This window comes from Hypanus sabinus, chromosome 6, assembly GCF_030144855.1.
Source record: "Hypanus sabinus isolate sHypSab1 chromosome 6, sHypSab1.hap1, whole genome shotgun sequence".
Classification (NCBI taxonomy): Eukaryota; Metazoa; Chordata; class Chondrichthyes; order Myliobatiformes; family Dasyatidae; genus Hypanus; species Hypanus sabinus.
In genome coordinates, this window is record NC_082711.1 from 21016150 (window position 1) to 21034082 (window position 17933).

At 43.1% G+C, this 17933-nt stretch overlaps 1 protein-coding gene across 5 annotated transcripts in view; it reads left to right on the top strand.

The window, feature by feature from the left end:
* Positions 1-3998: 3998 nt before the first annotated feature.
* Positions 3999-17933, top strand: part of actr3b (actin related protein 3B) — an 85267-nt gene continuing 71332 nt past the window's right edge. For 3 of the 5 annotated variants that reach the window (XM_059971841.1, XM_059971843.1, XM_059971844.1), the window contains exon 1: positions 4100-4308. In XM_059971841.1, the coding sequence (XP_059827824.1) occupies positions 4265-4308 (44 nt within the window). In that variant the 5' untranslated portion in view covers positions 4100-4264. Of the gene's footprint in view, positions 4309-5159; positions 5180-17933 lie in introns of those variants that run through there. The other 2 variants (XM_059971845.1, XM_059971846.1) reach the window with 2 other exon arrangements.

A 17933-nucleotide genomic window follows, 5' to 3' on the forward strand; every position in this document is an offset into this window, starting at 1 on the left:
AAGTTTAAAGTAAATTTATTATCAGAGTGCATTTATGTCACCATATACAACTCTGAGGTTACGCGAGTGAATCTTCAGATGCTGGAAATAAATAAAAACACAAAATGCTGGCAGAACTCAGCAGGCCAGACAGCATCTATGGGAGGAGGTAGTGACGACGTTTCGGGCCGAAACCCTTCATCAGGAGTGAAGTAACATGGGATGGTCGAGGGGGGATAAGAAGTGGGGGGAGGGATGAAGTAGAGAGCTGGGAAATGATAGGCTGAAGGGAAATGGGCTGGGGAAGGTGGAGAATTATGGGAAATAAAAGAGAAAGAAAGGTAGGACTGGGAGGTTATAGTGAGGGGGGAAAGAAAGGGAGAAAGAGAACCAGATAGATAGATAGATACTTTATTCATCCCCAAGGGGAAATTCAACATTTTTCCAGTGAACCATACACTTATTGTAACAAAACTAATTACATACAGTATTTAACTCAGTATAAATATGATATGCATCTAAAATCACCCTCCCAAAAAGCATTAATAAATAGCTTTTAAAAAGTTCTTAAATAGTTTACTAAAGTGCATTGAGTGGTAACTTAAGCTCAGTCCTAACCCCGGCACTTTAAAATGTCTTGCCCCTGGTGGTTGAATTGTAGAGCCGAATGGCGTTGGGGAGTAATGATCTCTTCATCCTGTCTGAGGAGCATTGCATTGACAGCAACCTGCCGCTGAAGCTGCTTCTCTGTCTCTGAATGGTGCTGTGCAGAGGATGTTCAGGGTTTTCCATGATTGACCATAGCCTACTCAGCGCCCTCCGCTCTGCCCCCGATGTCATACTCTCCAGTTCTTTGCCCACGACAGAGCCCGCCTTCCTTACCAGCTTATTAAGACGTGAGGCATCCCTCTTCTTAATGCTGCCTCCCCAGCATGGCACCACAAAGAAGAGGGCGCTCTCCACAACTGACCAATAGAACATCTTCAGCATCTCACCACAAACATTGAATGACGCCAGCCTTCTGAGGAAGTACAGTCGACTCTGTGCTTTCCTGCACAGGGCATCTGTGTTGGCAGTCCAGTCTAGCTTCTCGTCTAACTGCACTCCCAGATACTTGTAGGTCTTAACCTGCTTCACACATTCTCCATTAATGATCACTGGCTCCATATGAGGCCTAGATCTCCTAAAGTCCACCACCATCTCCTTGGTCTTGGTGATATTGAGACGCAGATAGTTTGAGTTGCACCATATCACAAAGTCCTGTATCAGTTTCCCATATATGGGGTGAAAGTTGGAGGCGAAGTTAATGAAGTCGACGAGCTCAGACGTTCATTTTCTTGTGGACATACACAGTAAACCCAAGAACCATAACAGAATCGATGAACAACTGCACCCAACAGGATGGACAAACAACCAATGTGCAAAAGACAACAAACTGTGCAAATACAAAAGAGGAAATATAATAAATAACAAAGCAATAAATACTGAGAACATGAGATGAAGAGTCCTTGAAAGTGAGTCCATAGGTTGCGAAAATAGTTCATCGATGGGGAGAGTGAAGTTGAGTGAAGTTATCCCCTCTGGTTCAAGATTCTGATAGCTGAGGGGTAGTAACTATTCCTGAACCTGGTGGTGTGAGTCTTAAGGCTTCTGTACCTTCTTCCTGATGGCAGCAGTGAGAAGAGAGCATGACCTGGATGGTAGAGGTCCTTGATGATGGCTGCTGCTTTCCTGCGACAGCACTCTGTGTTGATGTGCTCAAAGGTGGGGAAAGCTTTACTTGTGATGGACTGGGTCAAATCCAATATCTTTTGTAGGATTTTCCATACCAGGCAGTGATGCATCCAGTCAATATACTCCCCACCATACATTTATAGAAGTTTGTCGTAGTTTTAGATGTCATCCCAAATCTTTGCAAACTTCTAAGGAAGTAGAGGTGCTACCATGCTTTCTTCGTAAAGGCACTACAATGCTGGACCCAGGACAGATTCTCTGAAATCTGAGGAATTTGAATTTGCTGACCCTCTTCACCTCTGATGAGAACTGGCTCATGGGTGGACCTATGGATTTTTTCTCCTGAAGTCAATAATTAGTTTCTTGGTCTTGCGGACATTGACAGGTCATTATTGCGGCACCACTCAGCCAGATTTTCAATCTCCTACACACTGATGCATCATCACCTTTGATTCTGTCAACAACAGTGATGTCATCTTCAAATTTAAATATGGCCCAATCCATGTTAAGATATTATTCATCAATTCTATTTGCCTGCGATTGACCCCAATTTCTCTAAACCTCTACATCCACACAGCTGTTGGAGTACCTCTTAAATATTGTTAATGTGCCTGCCTCATCTTCCTCTGGCAGCTTGTTCCATATACTGACCATCCTCTGTGTGACAATGTTGCCCATCACCTTCTTATTAAATCTCACACCTCTCATCTTAAACATGAGCCCTCTAGTTCTTGATTCCTCAACCCTGGGGAAACAGCCTATGCACATTCACCCTATTGATGCTCCCCATAATTTTATGCCCTTCTTCATCACCTTTATTCACCTGCCCACCAGTGAAAAAAGTCTCAATCTGCTTAATCTCTCTCTGTAACTCAGTTCCTCAGGTCATAGGAGTCATAGAACTCTACATGGTAGTGTTGGTGGCTAGGACAAGACTTTACAGTACAGGCAGCCCAGGTTCAATTCCTAGTATCTCCAGCATCGAGGACATCTTCAATTGGTGAAGCTTCAGAAAAGCAACATCCATCAATGACCCTCATCACCCAGGACAAGCCCTCTTCTCATTACTACCATCAGGGAGGAGGTAGAGGAGCTTGAAGGCACACGCTCATCATTTCAGGAAGAGCTTCTTCCCCTCTGCTATCAGATTTTTGAACGGCCAATGAATCCAACGAACACTACCTCACACTTTTTCTCTCTTCTCTTTTTACACTGCATATTTAATTTTTTTTAACATATGCTTATTGTAATTTATAGTTTTTATTATTATGTGTTGCAATGTACTGCTGCAGAACAACAAATTTCACGACATATCCCAATGATATTAAACCTGATTCTGATTCTTGTGTCGGCCTGAAACATCGAATGTTTATTGCTCTCCATAGGCATTTGCCTGACCTGCTGATTTATAAACATGGAAAGCCTACAGCACAATACAGCAAATTTGGCCCACAAATTTGTGCCGAACATATCCCTACCTTAGAAATTACTAGGCTTACCTGTAGCCCTCTATTTTTCTTTGCTCCATGTACCTATCCAAAAGCCTCTTAAAAGACCCTATCGTATCAGCCTCCACCACTGTTGCCAGCAGCCCATTCCACGCACTCACCACTCTCTGAGTAAAAAACTTACCCCTGACATCTCCTCTGCACCTACTCCCCAGCATCTTAAACCTATGTCCTCTTGTGGCAACCATTTCAGCCCCGGGAAAAAGCCTCTGACTATTCACATGATTAATGCCTCTCATCATCTTATACACCTCTATCAGGTCACCGCTCAACATCTCTCACTCCAAGGAGAAAAGACCAAGTTCACTCGACCTATTCTCATAAGGCATGCTCCCCAATCCAGGTAACATCCTTGTAAATCTCCTCTGCACCCTTGCTATGGCTTCCATTTCCTTCCTATAGTGAGTCGACCAGAACTGAGCACAGTACTCCAAGTGGGGTCTGACCACGGTCCTATATAGCTGCAATTTCCTCCAGTATTTTCTGAGTGTGTTGCAATGTAGACACCACCATGTTCTGGGGCAGGGAGTGGGTGGCAGGGCCCATTCTTTGACAGGTAGTGGGCAAGGGCAGGCACATTCTTTGACAGGTAGTGGATAGGGAATCTGAAGGTGACTGGTGGTCACTGCAAAACTCTGGGACAGGGAGTGATTAGGAGGCTGTCGGGGATAGGTGGACACCACTATGATCTAGGATAAGGAATGGATGGGAGGCTGAAGGGGCAGGTGGACAACACTATATTCTGAGGCAGGGAGTGGTGGTGGGAGACAGAAAGGGACGGGTATACACCAGCATGTGCTGGGACAGGGAGTGAACTGGGGTACCAACAGGACGGGACCACTCTGGGTCTCGCTGCCCCGCAGTGCTGCAGAATCCGGGTCGACATCGCCCCCCAGCGGCGGTGACCCCGGAAGTGCTCGGCACCTGGTTACTGCAGAGACGCGGCGGCCGGCGGCTCCATGGTCTGTCGAGGGGTTTCTCCGGCTGCTCATCTCACAGGGTAGGAGCGCAGTTCCACCTGGAACCTAACGGACTGGATCGGCATGGCCGGCTACTTACCTCCGTGTGTCATTGACTGTGGAACCGGGTGAGTCGCTGTCATGCTGGTGTGAGCGCGCTGCACGGAGGCCCCGCCCGGTCGGCTGCCCAGCTGTCAATCACAGCGGCTGCCTTGGCAACGGCCGGCCGAGTGCTGGCGTGGCGGCCGCTCGCCCGTCGCGGCCCAGACTGGGGGAGTTGACTCTTTAGACATGGGTTAAACAGCACGTGTGCATTTGTGAGAGTTTGGTCCTTGCAGGGGAAAAAGTGGATGGAGGATGATGTAATAATGCACAAGAGATTCTGCAGATGCTGTGAACCTTGAGCGACACGCACTGGAGGAACTCAGCTGGCCAGGCAGCAGCTATGAAGGGTAATAAACAGTTGACGTTTCGGGCCGAGACCCTTCATCAGGACTGTAAAGGAAAGGGGCAGTCTCGCCTCTCAATTGCCAGCTTCCCCTCCCTCACCCTTTGCCCGCTTTCTTTCCCATCCTGATGAAGGGGCTCAGCCTAAAACGTCGCCTGTTTATTTCCCACCATTGATGCTGCCTGACCTACTGAGTTTCTCCAGCATTTTGTGTGGAATGTAATATTGTGTTTTCTTTAAATCTGTTAATTCCTAGAACTGTAAGCAGCAAATGTACAGGCAGAATCAAATTTCACACTTCATGTGCATAATCTTGCATTTGACAGTGATTTGATAAAGTTAATTGCCTCGTACTATATGCTTTTGTCAATTGCGGTTCATTTGTCTTGCATGCTGTGAAAAGCTTGTTTGAGCAGTATGTGGGACAAGGTTATTAGTGTATCTCAGTACATGTGACAATAATAAACCAATAACAATACTAGTTGGCAACAGTCTTTTTGGGTTCTGCTGACTTGATCTGACAAGCTTGGTTTTTGCTCCAGTCCTACTGAGTGAGTATATCAGCGTTTTTGGAGCTACCTGTTGGTTGAAATGTTAAACCCAGGCCCCAATCATTTCCATGGATAAATATATTTATCCCCAATCAGCAATACTTAAAATATATCAATTGTTTGTGATCACAATCTATGTAAATTTATTCTTGAGTTCCTTGTATTAAAACAAGGGCTGAACTTCAGAACCTTTCATTAGTTGTAGAGTTTTTTGGGATGCTGGGTAACCAGAATCCAAGTTTCCGTTTTCAGATCATGTAAATAGAATTACAAAAAAAAATTGGATTTCTAGCATCTGTCATATCTTATCTGTTCATTGTTTTAATGAAGGTTCCTGATTGTATTTTGAGTTACATCTTTGAGTGTCCTCACAAACATTCCCGTAAGCAGAGAAGCACCAAGTATACACAAATCTAAAAGTCAAGGTTGATATATTTGAAACAGGACAATAGCTCTATTTGTCACAAATAAATTAAAATGGTTCCGGGATTGAAAGGCTTTATCAGTATGAAGAGCTTTTGATGGCTGTGGGCCTGTACTCACTGGAATTCAGAAGAATGAGAAATGACCTCTTTGAAATCTATTGAATGCTGAAAGGCCTTGATAGAGTGAATGTGGAGAGGATGTGGAGTGGATGTGGGAGAGTCTAAGACCAGAGGACAGTGCTTAAGAATAGAGGGACATCCACTTAGAAAAGAGATGAGGAATTTCTTTAGCCAGAGAGTGCTGAATCTATGGAATTCATTGCTGCAAGCAGCTGTGGAGGCCAAAACATTGGGTATCTTTAAGGCAGAAGTTGATAGATGCTTGATAAGTCGGAGCATGAAGGGATAAGAGGAGAAGGTAGGATATTGGGGCTGAGAGGGACATGGTGAAATGGTGGAACAGACTTGATGGGCCAAATGGCCTTATTTGCTCCTATATCTTATGCTCTTATGGTCTTAAACATACGCCGAGGTGCATCATTTGTGTTAAAAAGCAAATAAGCGAGGATTGAACAGGGCAGCCTGTAAGTGTTGCCGTGGTTGCTGTTGCCTACATGTTGTGCACAACTCACTAACCTTAACCATATGTCTTTGGACAGTGAGAGGTAAGCAGAGGTCCCGGAGGGAACATACAAACTCCTCACACAGTGGTGAGAATTGAATCTCGATCTTCTTAGGTTTCACTGTTGTTGTGAAATCTTCAGTTGCTATTCAGGATCCAGATTTATTTATCATGTGTACACCGAATAGAGAGTGAAATGTACCATTTGCATTAACAACCAACACATGCAAGCATGCAAGTGTCACCACATGTTGCAGAATCAGGATAGCATCCCTAAATTTGATATCTCACCTCCTAGCTCTCCCCTTTAAATCTCCCATCTTTTGACAGTGCTTTTGATTATCTGCTTAAGATCTTTCGTGCGGTTGATGTGAAGTATCTTGAGACGTTTTGCCAAGTTAAGGTTGTATTCTGCCAGCAGAATTGGTGGCTAGGGGTTCAATTTAAACATTTAAGAGAAGTTTGGACAGGTACATGGATGGGAGGGGTATCGAGGGTCTGGGTGCAGGTTGATTAATAGTTTGTCACAGACTAAATGGGCCAAAGGGCCTGTCTCTGTCCTGTAGTGTTTTGTGACTCTGACTCTCTGAAGCAGAGGCTCCCAACCTGAGGTCCATGGACCCCTTGGTTAATGGCAGGGGTCCATGGCATAAAAACAGTTGGGAAGCCCTGCTCTAGAGAGAGGTAGATGCACTTACATGAAGAATCAGCTGAGCTGGCGACAGTAAAGGCTATTGTGCTGAATATCAGCTGCATCATCTGCTGAGCTATTCAAGTGTGGCGACTTTGGCATCTTCTAAATTAAAGTGGCACATAGCCCTGACCTCGAAAATGAGGACAAATCCAGTCCTGATTTATCAGCTGTAAGGCCTTAGAATGAACAGTTGACAGAGATGCCAACGAGTGCTTTTTCAATAATATCCTTGGGGTACAACCAACAACTAAAAACAAAAATGCTGCGTTTGCCTTTACAGAGATCATGGAACATAACAGCATATTACATGCTCTTCAGCCCACAGAATTGTGCTGACCTTTTAACCTACTCTAAAATCCATTTAACTTCTCCCTCCCACATAGCCCTCCATTTTCCTGTGTCTATCTAAGAGTCCCTTAAATGTCCCTAATGTATCTCTCACCTCCCCTGGCAGTGCATTCCATGTTCTTACTACTCTATTTCTGACATCTCCCCTAAACTTTACGCCGCTCATCTTAAAAGGATGGCTTCTGGGATTAGCTACTGCAGTCTTGGGGAAACCTCCAACATTCTCTCCTATACCTTCCTCCAATCACCTTAAAATTGGGTCCTCTAGTTTTAGCCCTTGCTACCCTGAGAAAAGGCACAGGCAGTCCACTCTGTCTGTGCCTCTTATCATCTTATACACTTCTATCATGTCAGCTCTCATCCTTCCTCACTCCAAAGAGAAAGGCCTTAGCTCAGTCAGCCATTCCTCATCAGACTTGGTCTCTAATTCAAGCAGCATCCATGGTAGCATAGCGGTTATCACAGATAGGGGCGATGGAGTTCAGTGATGAATTCCCATGTCATCTGTAAGAAGACTGTATGTCGTCCCCACGGAATGCGCAGGTTTTCTCTGGGTGTCCTATTTTCTCTCTCAGTCCAAAGACAAACTGCTTAGTAAGTTAATTGGTCATTATAAGTTGTCCCTTGATTAGCTTTGGATTAAATGGGTTGTTGCTGAGCTCAAAGGGCTTATTCTGTACTGTATTTCAATAAATAAACCTCCTCTGCATCCTCTCTAAATCTTCCACATCCTTCCTGTAATGCGGTGACCAGAACTGAATACAGTATTCCTTTAATGGGAGGAGATTAATATAGAAAAATAAGGAAATCATTAGAATTATGAGTTTTGTTGAGATGTTGCTGGTATTAAAGATAAATAATGGTTAAATTAAGTAAATTAGTAAGGCATCCAAGTGTGAAATGTTGACCTGACGGTGGCATATTTTTTCATGAATTGGAGAGACTGCTCAATCCCTGAATGTATATCCTGTATTGTTTGGGAATTTGGGATGCCTCTTACATCCCCACAGCGTAATCATGTAGAGGGAGAATGAATGGATGAATGTCAGGAATGCAAAGACAAAGGACATAGAGGACAGAGTGCAGCAATGCCTTGAGTGTGTCACGTTACGTAGAACATACAGCAGTACAGCACGTGAACAGGCCATTTGTCCTCTGATGTTTGCTTGTTCTTATTTAGAACAGCCCTTCTGCTGAATGAGTTGTGCCACCTGCCTGTTTAACCCTAGCCTAATCACAGGACAATTTACATTGACCAATTAACCTACTAATTGGTACGTTTTTGGACAGTGAGAGAAAACCTACATGGTTCATGAGGAGAACATACAAACACTTTACAGAGGGTGCTGGAATTGAACTCCAAACTCCAGAGTGCCCTGAGCTGTAATAGCATCATATTAACTGCTACGCTATCATACTGTTGTGCTGAACTAATTAAACTTGGTGCCTAATGAAACTAATCCTTTGTACGTGTCTGTTCATTCTCTGTACGTTCTTGTGCTTATCTAAGAGTTTATTAAATGCTTCAGAGAAAACAGCACATATTTATTAACAGCAGTGATTCCTGCAAGTGGAAGAAATGCTACAACTGCCCCCTCACCTCCATTCAGGGCCCTAAACACAGCACCTGTGAATCTGTTGGGGTGGTCAACTCTATTCAGCGCTCCCAGTGCAGCTTCGTCTTTACTGGTGAAACTTGACACAGACTGGAGCACCGCTTTGTTGAGCACCTTCACTCCATTCGCACAAAGCAGGATTTCCTGGTGGCCAACCACTTTAATTAAACTTCCCATTCCCATTCTTGCACACTCAGTTTGGAGGGGCATCACCTCATATTCCTATTTGGGTAGTCTCCAAACTGATGGCATGAACATCAATTTCTAAAACTTCTGATAAATCTTTCCCTTTCCATATTCTTCAATTTTCCACTCTGACCCCATTCTTACTGCTTCTCCTCCTTACCTCTCTTGGTGCCTGACCTCTTTCTCTTTTTTCCATGGTCTACTCTTCTTTGCTATCAGAATCTTTCTTCTCCAACCTTTTATCTGTTCCATCTATCATCTCTCAGCTTCTTACTTCATCCACCCTCCCCCAGTCATCTGGCTTCACTTATCACCTTCTGGGTTGTACTCCTTCCCCTCCCACTATCTTCTTATTCTGGCTTCTACCCCCTTCTTTTTCAGTCCTGTTGAAGGGTCTTGGCCTGAAATGTCAACTATTTATTCATAATAGTGAGTGCCTTTCTTCTGAGTTCCTCCTGCATTTTCTGTGATTTCCAGCACTTGCAGAATCTGTTGTGTTTTCAAGTTTGTTCAACCTCTCATGGTAGCTCATGTCCTCTAATCCAGGCAGCATCTTGGTAAATCCCATCTACACCCTCTCCAAACCCCCACATCCTTCCTGTAGTGGTGTAATCTGAACGGAACGCAAGACTTCATGTGCTCCTTACTTAAGAGTTTTATAGAGCTGCCATATAACTTCTTGAGTCGAAGTCAGTACCTCAACTAATAACAGCAAGCATGCCATTTGCCTATTTTTCCAACCTTTTCAAGATCCCTCAACATCAACACTGTAAAGGAATTGCCATTAAAGGCATACTTACCATTACATTTGATTTCCAAAAGTGCAACACCTTACATTTGGCTGGATTAAACTCTGCCTGCCATTCCTCCACTGTAACTGATCTGCAATCAGTGGCCACTTTATAAGGTACCTCTAAAGTGGCCACAGACTGTATGTTTGTGGTCTTTTGCTGCTGTAGCCCATCTACTTCAAGGTTCAATGTGTTGTATGTTCAGAGATGCTCTTCTGCACACCACTGTTGTGTGGTTACTTGACTTCCTGTCAGCTTGAACCGGTCTGGCCGTTATCTTCTGACCTCTCTCATTAACTGCTGCTTACTGGATTTTTTTTTTGTTTTTTGCACCATTCTTTGTAAACTCTAGAGACTGTTGTGTGTGAAAATCCAGGAGATCAGCAGTTTTTGAGCTACTCAAACCATCCTGTCTGGCACCAACAACCATTCCATGGTCAGAATCACCTAGATCACATTTCTTCCTCTTTCTGATGTTCGAACTGAACCCCTTGACCATGTCTGCATACATTTATGCATTGAGTTCCTGTCACATGATTGGCTGATTAGATATTTACATTAATGAGCAGGTGTGCAGGTGTACCTAATAAAGTGGCCACTAAGTCTATATCACGAATAGCAGAGCTTCTAGTGCAAATCCCTGCAAAACACAGGGATTTCCAGCCAGAATAAGCCCTGTTGGCCACAGTCTTCTATGACAGACTATGAACACTACCTCACTTCTCTCTTTCTGTACTTATTATTTATTTTTATATTTTTTATTGTATGTTACAGTTATATAAGACCTTGGTCAGACCCCACTTGGAGAACTGTGCTCAGTTCTGGTCACCTCACTGCAGGAAGGATGTGGATACTATAGGAAAAGTGCAGAGGAGATTTACAAGGGTGTTGCCTGGATTGGAGGGCGTACCTTATGAGAATAGGCTGAGTGAACTTGGCCTTTTCTCCTTGGAGCAATGGAGGATGAGAGGGGACATGATAAAGATGTATAAGATAATGAGATGCATTGATCGCGTGGATAGCAGAGACTTTTTCCCAGGACTGAAATGGCTAACATGAGGAAGTATAGTTTTAAGGTGCTTAGGTACAGAAGGGCTGTCAGGGATAAGTTTTTCATACAGAGAATGGTGAGTGAATGGAATGTACTGCCAGCAACAGTCGTGGAGGTGGATACAATAGGGTCTTTTAAGAGACTGTTAGATAGGTACACAGAACTCAGAAAAATAGAGGTCTGTGCGGTAGGGTAATTCTAGGCAGTTTCTAGAGTTGGCTACATGGTTGACACAACATTGTGGGCTAAAGGGCCTATAAGGTGCTGTAGATTTCTATGTTCTATGTATTTTTTAGTAATTTTTAATGTATTGCACTGTACTGCGGCCACAAAACAACAAATTTCACCTTATTTTGATTTTGAGTCTGATTCTATGGGAGAGTCAATTCTGAATCCGAACTGCCAGGATCCCATGGACCTTAAGCTCCTGGATGAGTAATGTTTCAGCCGGAGCCAATCCTGTGGTAACTACATGACATTGGAATAGAAAGGACATGGAGAGCTCTGGTACTAGTGGATAGAGTATTTAAGAGGAAGATGCAAATGAATGGCTGGCTCAAGAGAAAGGTTTTAAATTTCTGTCACAATGGGAACAATTCTTAGACAAGGCAAAACCTATATAAGCTGGATAAGTGAGATCTCGGGAGGGCCAGGGAACATAGTCTTGCAGGGAGGATTGCTGATGTTGTGGGGTGGGTTTGAGAAGTTAACAGTAGATTTTGTAGGGAGAGTGGCAAATATGGATGCAAACAGTCATGATTTATCCAATGAGCCTGGAAGTCAGAGAAGAATGCAAATATCAGAAATCTGGAGAGAAAGGGAAAAATGGGATTAAAATATGAAAAAGTGGATAAATTCGTAACACAAGAGACGCTGTGGACGCTGGAAATCCAGAGCAACTCACACAAAATGCTAGAGGAACTCAGCAGGTCAGCAGCATCTATAGAAGTGAATAAACTATTGATACTTTGAGCTGAGACCCTTCATCAGGACTGAAAAGGAAAGGTGAAGGTGTCAGGATAAAAAGATGGAGGGAGATGGAGAACAAGCTGGAAGGTGATGGCGGTAAGTCACCAAGCCTGAATTAATTGCAGTTTGGACTTTTAAAATGGGGGAGAAAAAGAGGAAATAACATAGGGTCTGTCATTTTCCGGTTCCCTTTTGGCTGAGCAGTGGCCCTGGAGACTGCTGTTTGAGATATTGCTTAAAGATAAATGTTTAGCCATCTAAGACAGAAGTGATGTGCATTGTTTTTTCCTTGTGAGTTTTTGGATTCTCTTTCTCAGGGAACGGAGGAAGCAGTGTTTTGGCGTATTTTTAAAGCAGAGTTAGATAGATTCTTGATAAGGGGATGGATGTTTACCAGGGCAGGATTGCAGAGTTGAGGCTACAATCAGACATTCTGTGATCTTATTGATTGTCACAACAGGCTTGAGAAGAGTCCCACTTCTGTTCCTAATTTATCTGTTTGCATGGAAGATGAATAATATGGTACTGATACTTTTTCATAAAAAAACAGCAAGAGCTCAATCTAGTAATTATGGAGCAGTCATCCAGCATATGTGGTATATAAGTTATTGGAAAAATTTTTGGTGGGCAAAAAAAAAATCAACATATAGGAAAGGGCAGATTAATCAAGGTAAGTAAGCTTGGATTTATTAAAGTAAATTGTGTATGATTTTCATTTCATGCAGTAACAAAGGTATGCAGTAACAGAAGAAACAAAGTTGACAAATACAGGTAATGAATTTCATGTAGTCTATCTGGATTTTAGCAAAGTGACTAAGTCCACATGGCAAATTGATGAGGAAAGAAAGTCCTGATGAGGGGTCTCGGCCCTATCTAGTCCTTTCAACATTTGGTAGGTTTCAATGCGATCCCCTCGCATTCTTCTAAGTTCCAGTGAGTACAGACCCAAAGCTGCCAAACGCTCCTCATATGCTAACCCTTTCATTCCCTAGCTCATCCTTGTGAATACTCCAAGTGTGGCCTGACCAGTGTCTTATAAAGGCTCAGCATTATCTCCTTGCTTTTATATATTCTATTCCCCTTGATGGAAATGAGACAAAGTTTCTCCGATCCTGGGTGTGAAGCACAGAAAGGAGCAGAATTAGGCCATCTGGATTTAGAATATTATTCCTTTATGATTTAAGAATATCATTACTTCAAGTTGCGTACTATTTTGACTTGTCATTCCTTTATGTTGGAATTCCAGATGGAAATTCTTAATGACATTTTTGGTGAACCTTCACCACAGAGATGACAGTGGTTCAAGAAGGTCATTCATTTCCACTTTTTTGAAACTAGTGATGAGGGTTAAATGTCAGGTTTGCCACTGAGGCTATCATATGAGAATTACTGTTTAAAAAGAAAAGTATTTAAAAGAATAAGATGTTGTAATGACCCCAAACAGATTTTAATGGGTGGTATACTAGGGAGTAAACATGGGGAAAACACATCAGTGGTTGGGCTTGTAGTTTAGAAAAAAGAAAAATAGTAAACACAAGAAATTCTGCAGATGTTGGAAATCCAGAGCAACACACGCAAAATGCTGGAGGAACTCAGCCAGTCCATGGAAATGAATAGACAGTTGATGTTTTGGGCCAAAGCCCTTCTTTAGGACTGGAAAGAAAGGGGAAAGAGGCCAGAATAAAAAGGTGGGGAAGGAGAGGGAGGCTAGCTGGAAAGTGATCGGTGAAGCCAGGTGGGTAGGAAAGGTAAAGGGCTGGAGATGATAGAGGAGAAAAGTGGTCTTTGGGATAAAGGGAAGGAGGAGGGGCACCAAGTGGAGGTGGTGGGCAGGTGAGAAGAGGTAAGTTGCCAGAGTGGGGAATAGAAGAAGATGGGAAGGGGAGGGGAATTTTTTTTTACCGGAAGGAGAAATTGACATTCATGTCATCAGGTTGGAGACTACGCAGACGGAATATAGTGTTGCTCATCCTGAGCGTGGATTCTTTGTGGCACCGACATGTCTGAATGGAAACGGGAATGGGAATTAAAATGCTTTGTCACTGGGAAGTTCTGCTTTTGGCAGATGGAGCGGAGGTGCTTGATGAAGAGGTCTCCCAGTTTATGATGTTTCTCACCAATGTAGAGGATGCCGCATCTAGAGTGCTGGACACAATAGACGGCCCCAGCAGCTTTGCAGGTGAAGTGTTGCCTCACCTGGAAGGTCTGCTTGGGGCTCTGAATGGAGATTGTAGTTGTTGGAGGTCAGTCACCCCTTCCTAGTGACAACACTCCAGAAGAGTTCTAAACCCTTCCACTTCTTCACCAATTACCTTCTTTTCCTCATAAAGGCACTGGTGGGGGCAAATTTGGAATATTGTTTGCAGTTCTCGTCATGTACCCAAAGGAAAGATATCAATTAGATTAAAAGAGTACTGAAAAAATTTACAAGGATGTTGCTTCGGCCTGAGGATCTGTTTTATGGGGGAAATTTGAATAGACTAGAACTTTATTCCCTGGAATGTAGGAGAATAAGAGGAGATTTGATGGAGGTCTACAAAATTATGAGGGGTATAGATAAATGCAAACAGGCATTTTCCACTGAGCAACTCACACAAAATGCTGGAGGAACTCAGCAGGCCAGGCAACATCTATGGAAAAGAGTATAGTTGGTATTCCTCCAGCATTTTGTGTGTCTTGCTCGGAATTGCAGATTTTTTCTTGTTTTCCACTGAGGTTGGGTTGGACTAGAACTAGAAGTCATGGGTGAAATGTGAAAGATGAAGTGTTTAAGGGGAACATGACGTGGAACTTCTTCACTCAGAGGGTGGTCAGAGAATCAGCAGAAGTATGGGGTCGATTTCAATGTTTAAGAGAAATTTGGATAGTACGTGGATGGGAGGGTGTGGACAGTGAGATTATCTATCCACTCTGGCATTCAATTGTAATACCATCGGCAAATCCACCATCTTCAACACCTTGGTGTCCCCATTGACCAGAAACTCAACTGTACAAGTCACTTACAGTACTGTGCAAAAGTCTGAGGCACATAGATATAACTAGGGTGCCTAAGACTTTTGCACAGTACTGTATTTATCAGGGTGGCATGGGCGTAGACACACCTAGCCCTGAGGCACTGGACAAGGTAATTTGATACCAAACAATTGGTTTATTGATCATTACAAAATATCTCTCTGGTGCTTCCTGCTCCCTCCCCTCTCTCTTCCCCTTTTCCCAATCATGATTCCCCTCTCCCTGCCCCCTTCCATCTCTCAGTCCACAATAGAGACCCATATCAGAATCAGGTTTATCATCACTAACTTATTTCATGATTTTTTTTGTGGTAACAGTACTGTACATAAATTTACTACAGTACTGTGCAAAAGTCTTAGGCACCCTGACTGCACTGTAAATGTAGAGCTAAAAGAGCAGGTGAAAGGTAAGATGTTCTGCGGCAACAGACTTTTTTTTATCCTGACAGCATATGGTCCTCTCACAATTTGCAAGGCGCGATCAGGGAATAGTCTCCAGTTGCCTGGATGAGTATATCTCAGCTCAGACTCATCCAGGGCAAAGCTGTTGCCTGATTGGCAATCCATCCACTGCCATAAATGTATATTTCCCACCACTGCCAGCAGTGTGTGCCATCTACAAAATGCACTGATGTTACTCAAATGGATGGCTGTGACAATTCCTTTAAAAGCCAAGTCCTAGATCACAAAAAAAATTACGTAGGCATTAAGCAGATCTGAAAATCACTACTTGCCATCTGCCCTCCCAGTTGCACATAACCCTGATTGGGGAACATGTAGCTGAGTTGAAGACCTGGAGCTCCCTGTCAACTACTATGTAGAAATACCTTCATCTGAACATCGGTTGTTCAGTTTGGGGGCCTCCTTCTCCTCCTCATGGCCAATCAGGGGTGGGAAATAATTTTGGCCTCGTCAGTGATCTCTGATCCAAAAATTGGGCAAGTCAAAAATGAAGTTTAAAGTTAGTTAAGTGTGACATTGTAATGTTGCAATTAATATATTTTTCTTGCCTCATATGAAATGAATAATAATAGTAGATTGTTCAATCTCTGAATAATTTAATACTCTGTTTTTTTAAACTATGTATTGGTGTAATTATGATTTTAATAATGATTTATTTGAAAATCAAATTAGTTATGACCCTTCAGGGTCAGTGCGGTAATAATTAGCGGTGATAAAATTACACTGATGTGGATTGAATAAAATTTTGAATAACGAGAAGCAAAATCCACTGTGTTAGATTAAAATAATTTTGATCCCAAATTTGAACCATTAGAATTTTGTGAGAGCTATTTAATGCAGTTGTCCTTTTGCCCTTCCCCTGTTGTAATCCCGTAATCATGTGAGATTTTCATTAGGATTTGGTTACCGCATGAACATTGTCCACACTACCGTGTCTATCCTGGTGATAATACACCATTTAACCTTACTGTTCCAATTTTGCTCCTTTTTGCTCATCTGTCTTTACCTTAAATGCACCCATGATATTAAATACACAGAAAGTTCTACTTGTGGGGTAATATGCTTTTACCTCAAGTTAGTTCTAAATCATTAATTCTTTCATATTCCTGACCCTGCAGGTAGAAACTTCTCTATGTTCAATGTTCTTTCGCTGGATTATTTTGAAATGATATCTTAGATTATTTTGCAGCAGGAGGAAAGATTAAAAGAATGAGGTGGTGATTATAGGTACATTTTTACCACTGTCATCAACCTCCCATGCAAAAGTCCTGCATAGTAAATACACACAATTACATGCTACATTCCAAAACAAAACAAAGTCTGCAGATGCTGGAATTCCAAAGCAACACATACAAAATGCTGGAGGAAGTCGCAGGTCAGACAACTTCTATGGAAATGAATAAACAGTCGATGTTTTGGGCTGAGACCCTTTTTCAGGACTGGAAAGGAAGGGGGAAGTTGCCAGAATTAAAAGGTGAGCGGGGGGGGGGGGGGTAAACGAGAGGAAGACAGATAGCTAGAAGGTGATAGGTGAAGCCTGGTGGGTAGGAAATATATAGTGGGGTGGAAGGTATCTGATAGGAGAGGAGAGTGGACCATGGGATAAAAGGAAAGGAGGAGGGGCATCAGGAGGAGGTGATAGAGAAGTGAGAAGAGGTAAGAGGCCAGAGTGGAGATGAGAAGAAGAGGGGAGGAGAGATTTTTTTTACCAGAAGGAGAATCAATATTGATGCTATGAGGTTGGAGGCTACCCAGATGTAATATAACGTGTTGTTCCTCCATCCTGAGGATGGCCTCACCTTCGCACAAGAGGAGGCCATGGACTATTTCTGTAGAAGCTGCCTAACCTGCTGAGTTCCTCGAGCATTTTGTGTGTGTTGCTTCATTCAAATACCTCTTCTGAGATATAACAAAGGATTTATATTTATATAGAATATAAACACAAAGAAGTAATGCTGTGGTTTTATAAGGCATTAGTCAGACCACACATGGCAGGAATGTGGGCAGCACTGGGCTTCTTATCTAAGAAAGGAACTCTGGCATGGATGGTCCCAAACCTGGATGTGAAAGAAAGAGGTTTGGACTTGGGGCTAGCCACCCCATCCCACAAAAACCCAGAGCTACAGAAACACCAACAGAAGCACAAAGATATCATCCCTGGGAGAGGAAGGATCTTGCAAGATGGGCTATACCTGGCGACAGCTTGGAAGACTGGCTCAGGACAGGGGACTCGAGTGAGCTGCTGTCAGCGGCCTATGCGCCAGTAGGAGTGCTGCCTTAAGAAGAAGAAGAATCAGAGAAGGATTGTGCTGATATTGGAGAAGATCCAGTGGAGGTTCACGACAATAATCCTGGGAGTGGCAGGTTTAACGTATGAAGCGCGTTTGATGGCTTTGGGGCTTTTGGGGCTGGAATTTAGAAGAATGAGGGGGATAATCCCATTGAATATTGAAAGGCCTAGTTAGAGTGGATGTGGAGAAGATGCTCAAGCAACACACGCAAAATGCTGGAAGAAACTCAGCAGGCCAGGCAGCATCTACGGGAAAAAAGTACAATGAATGTTTCAGGCCGAAAACATT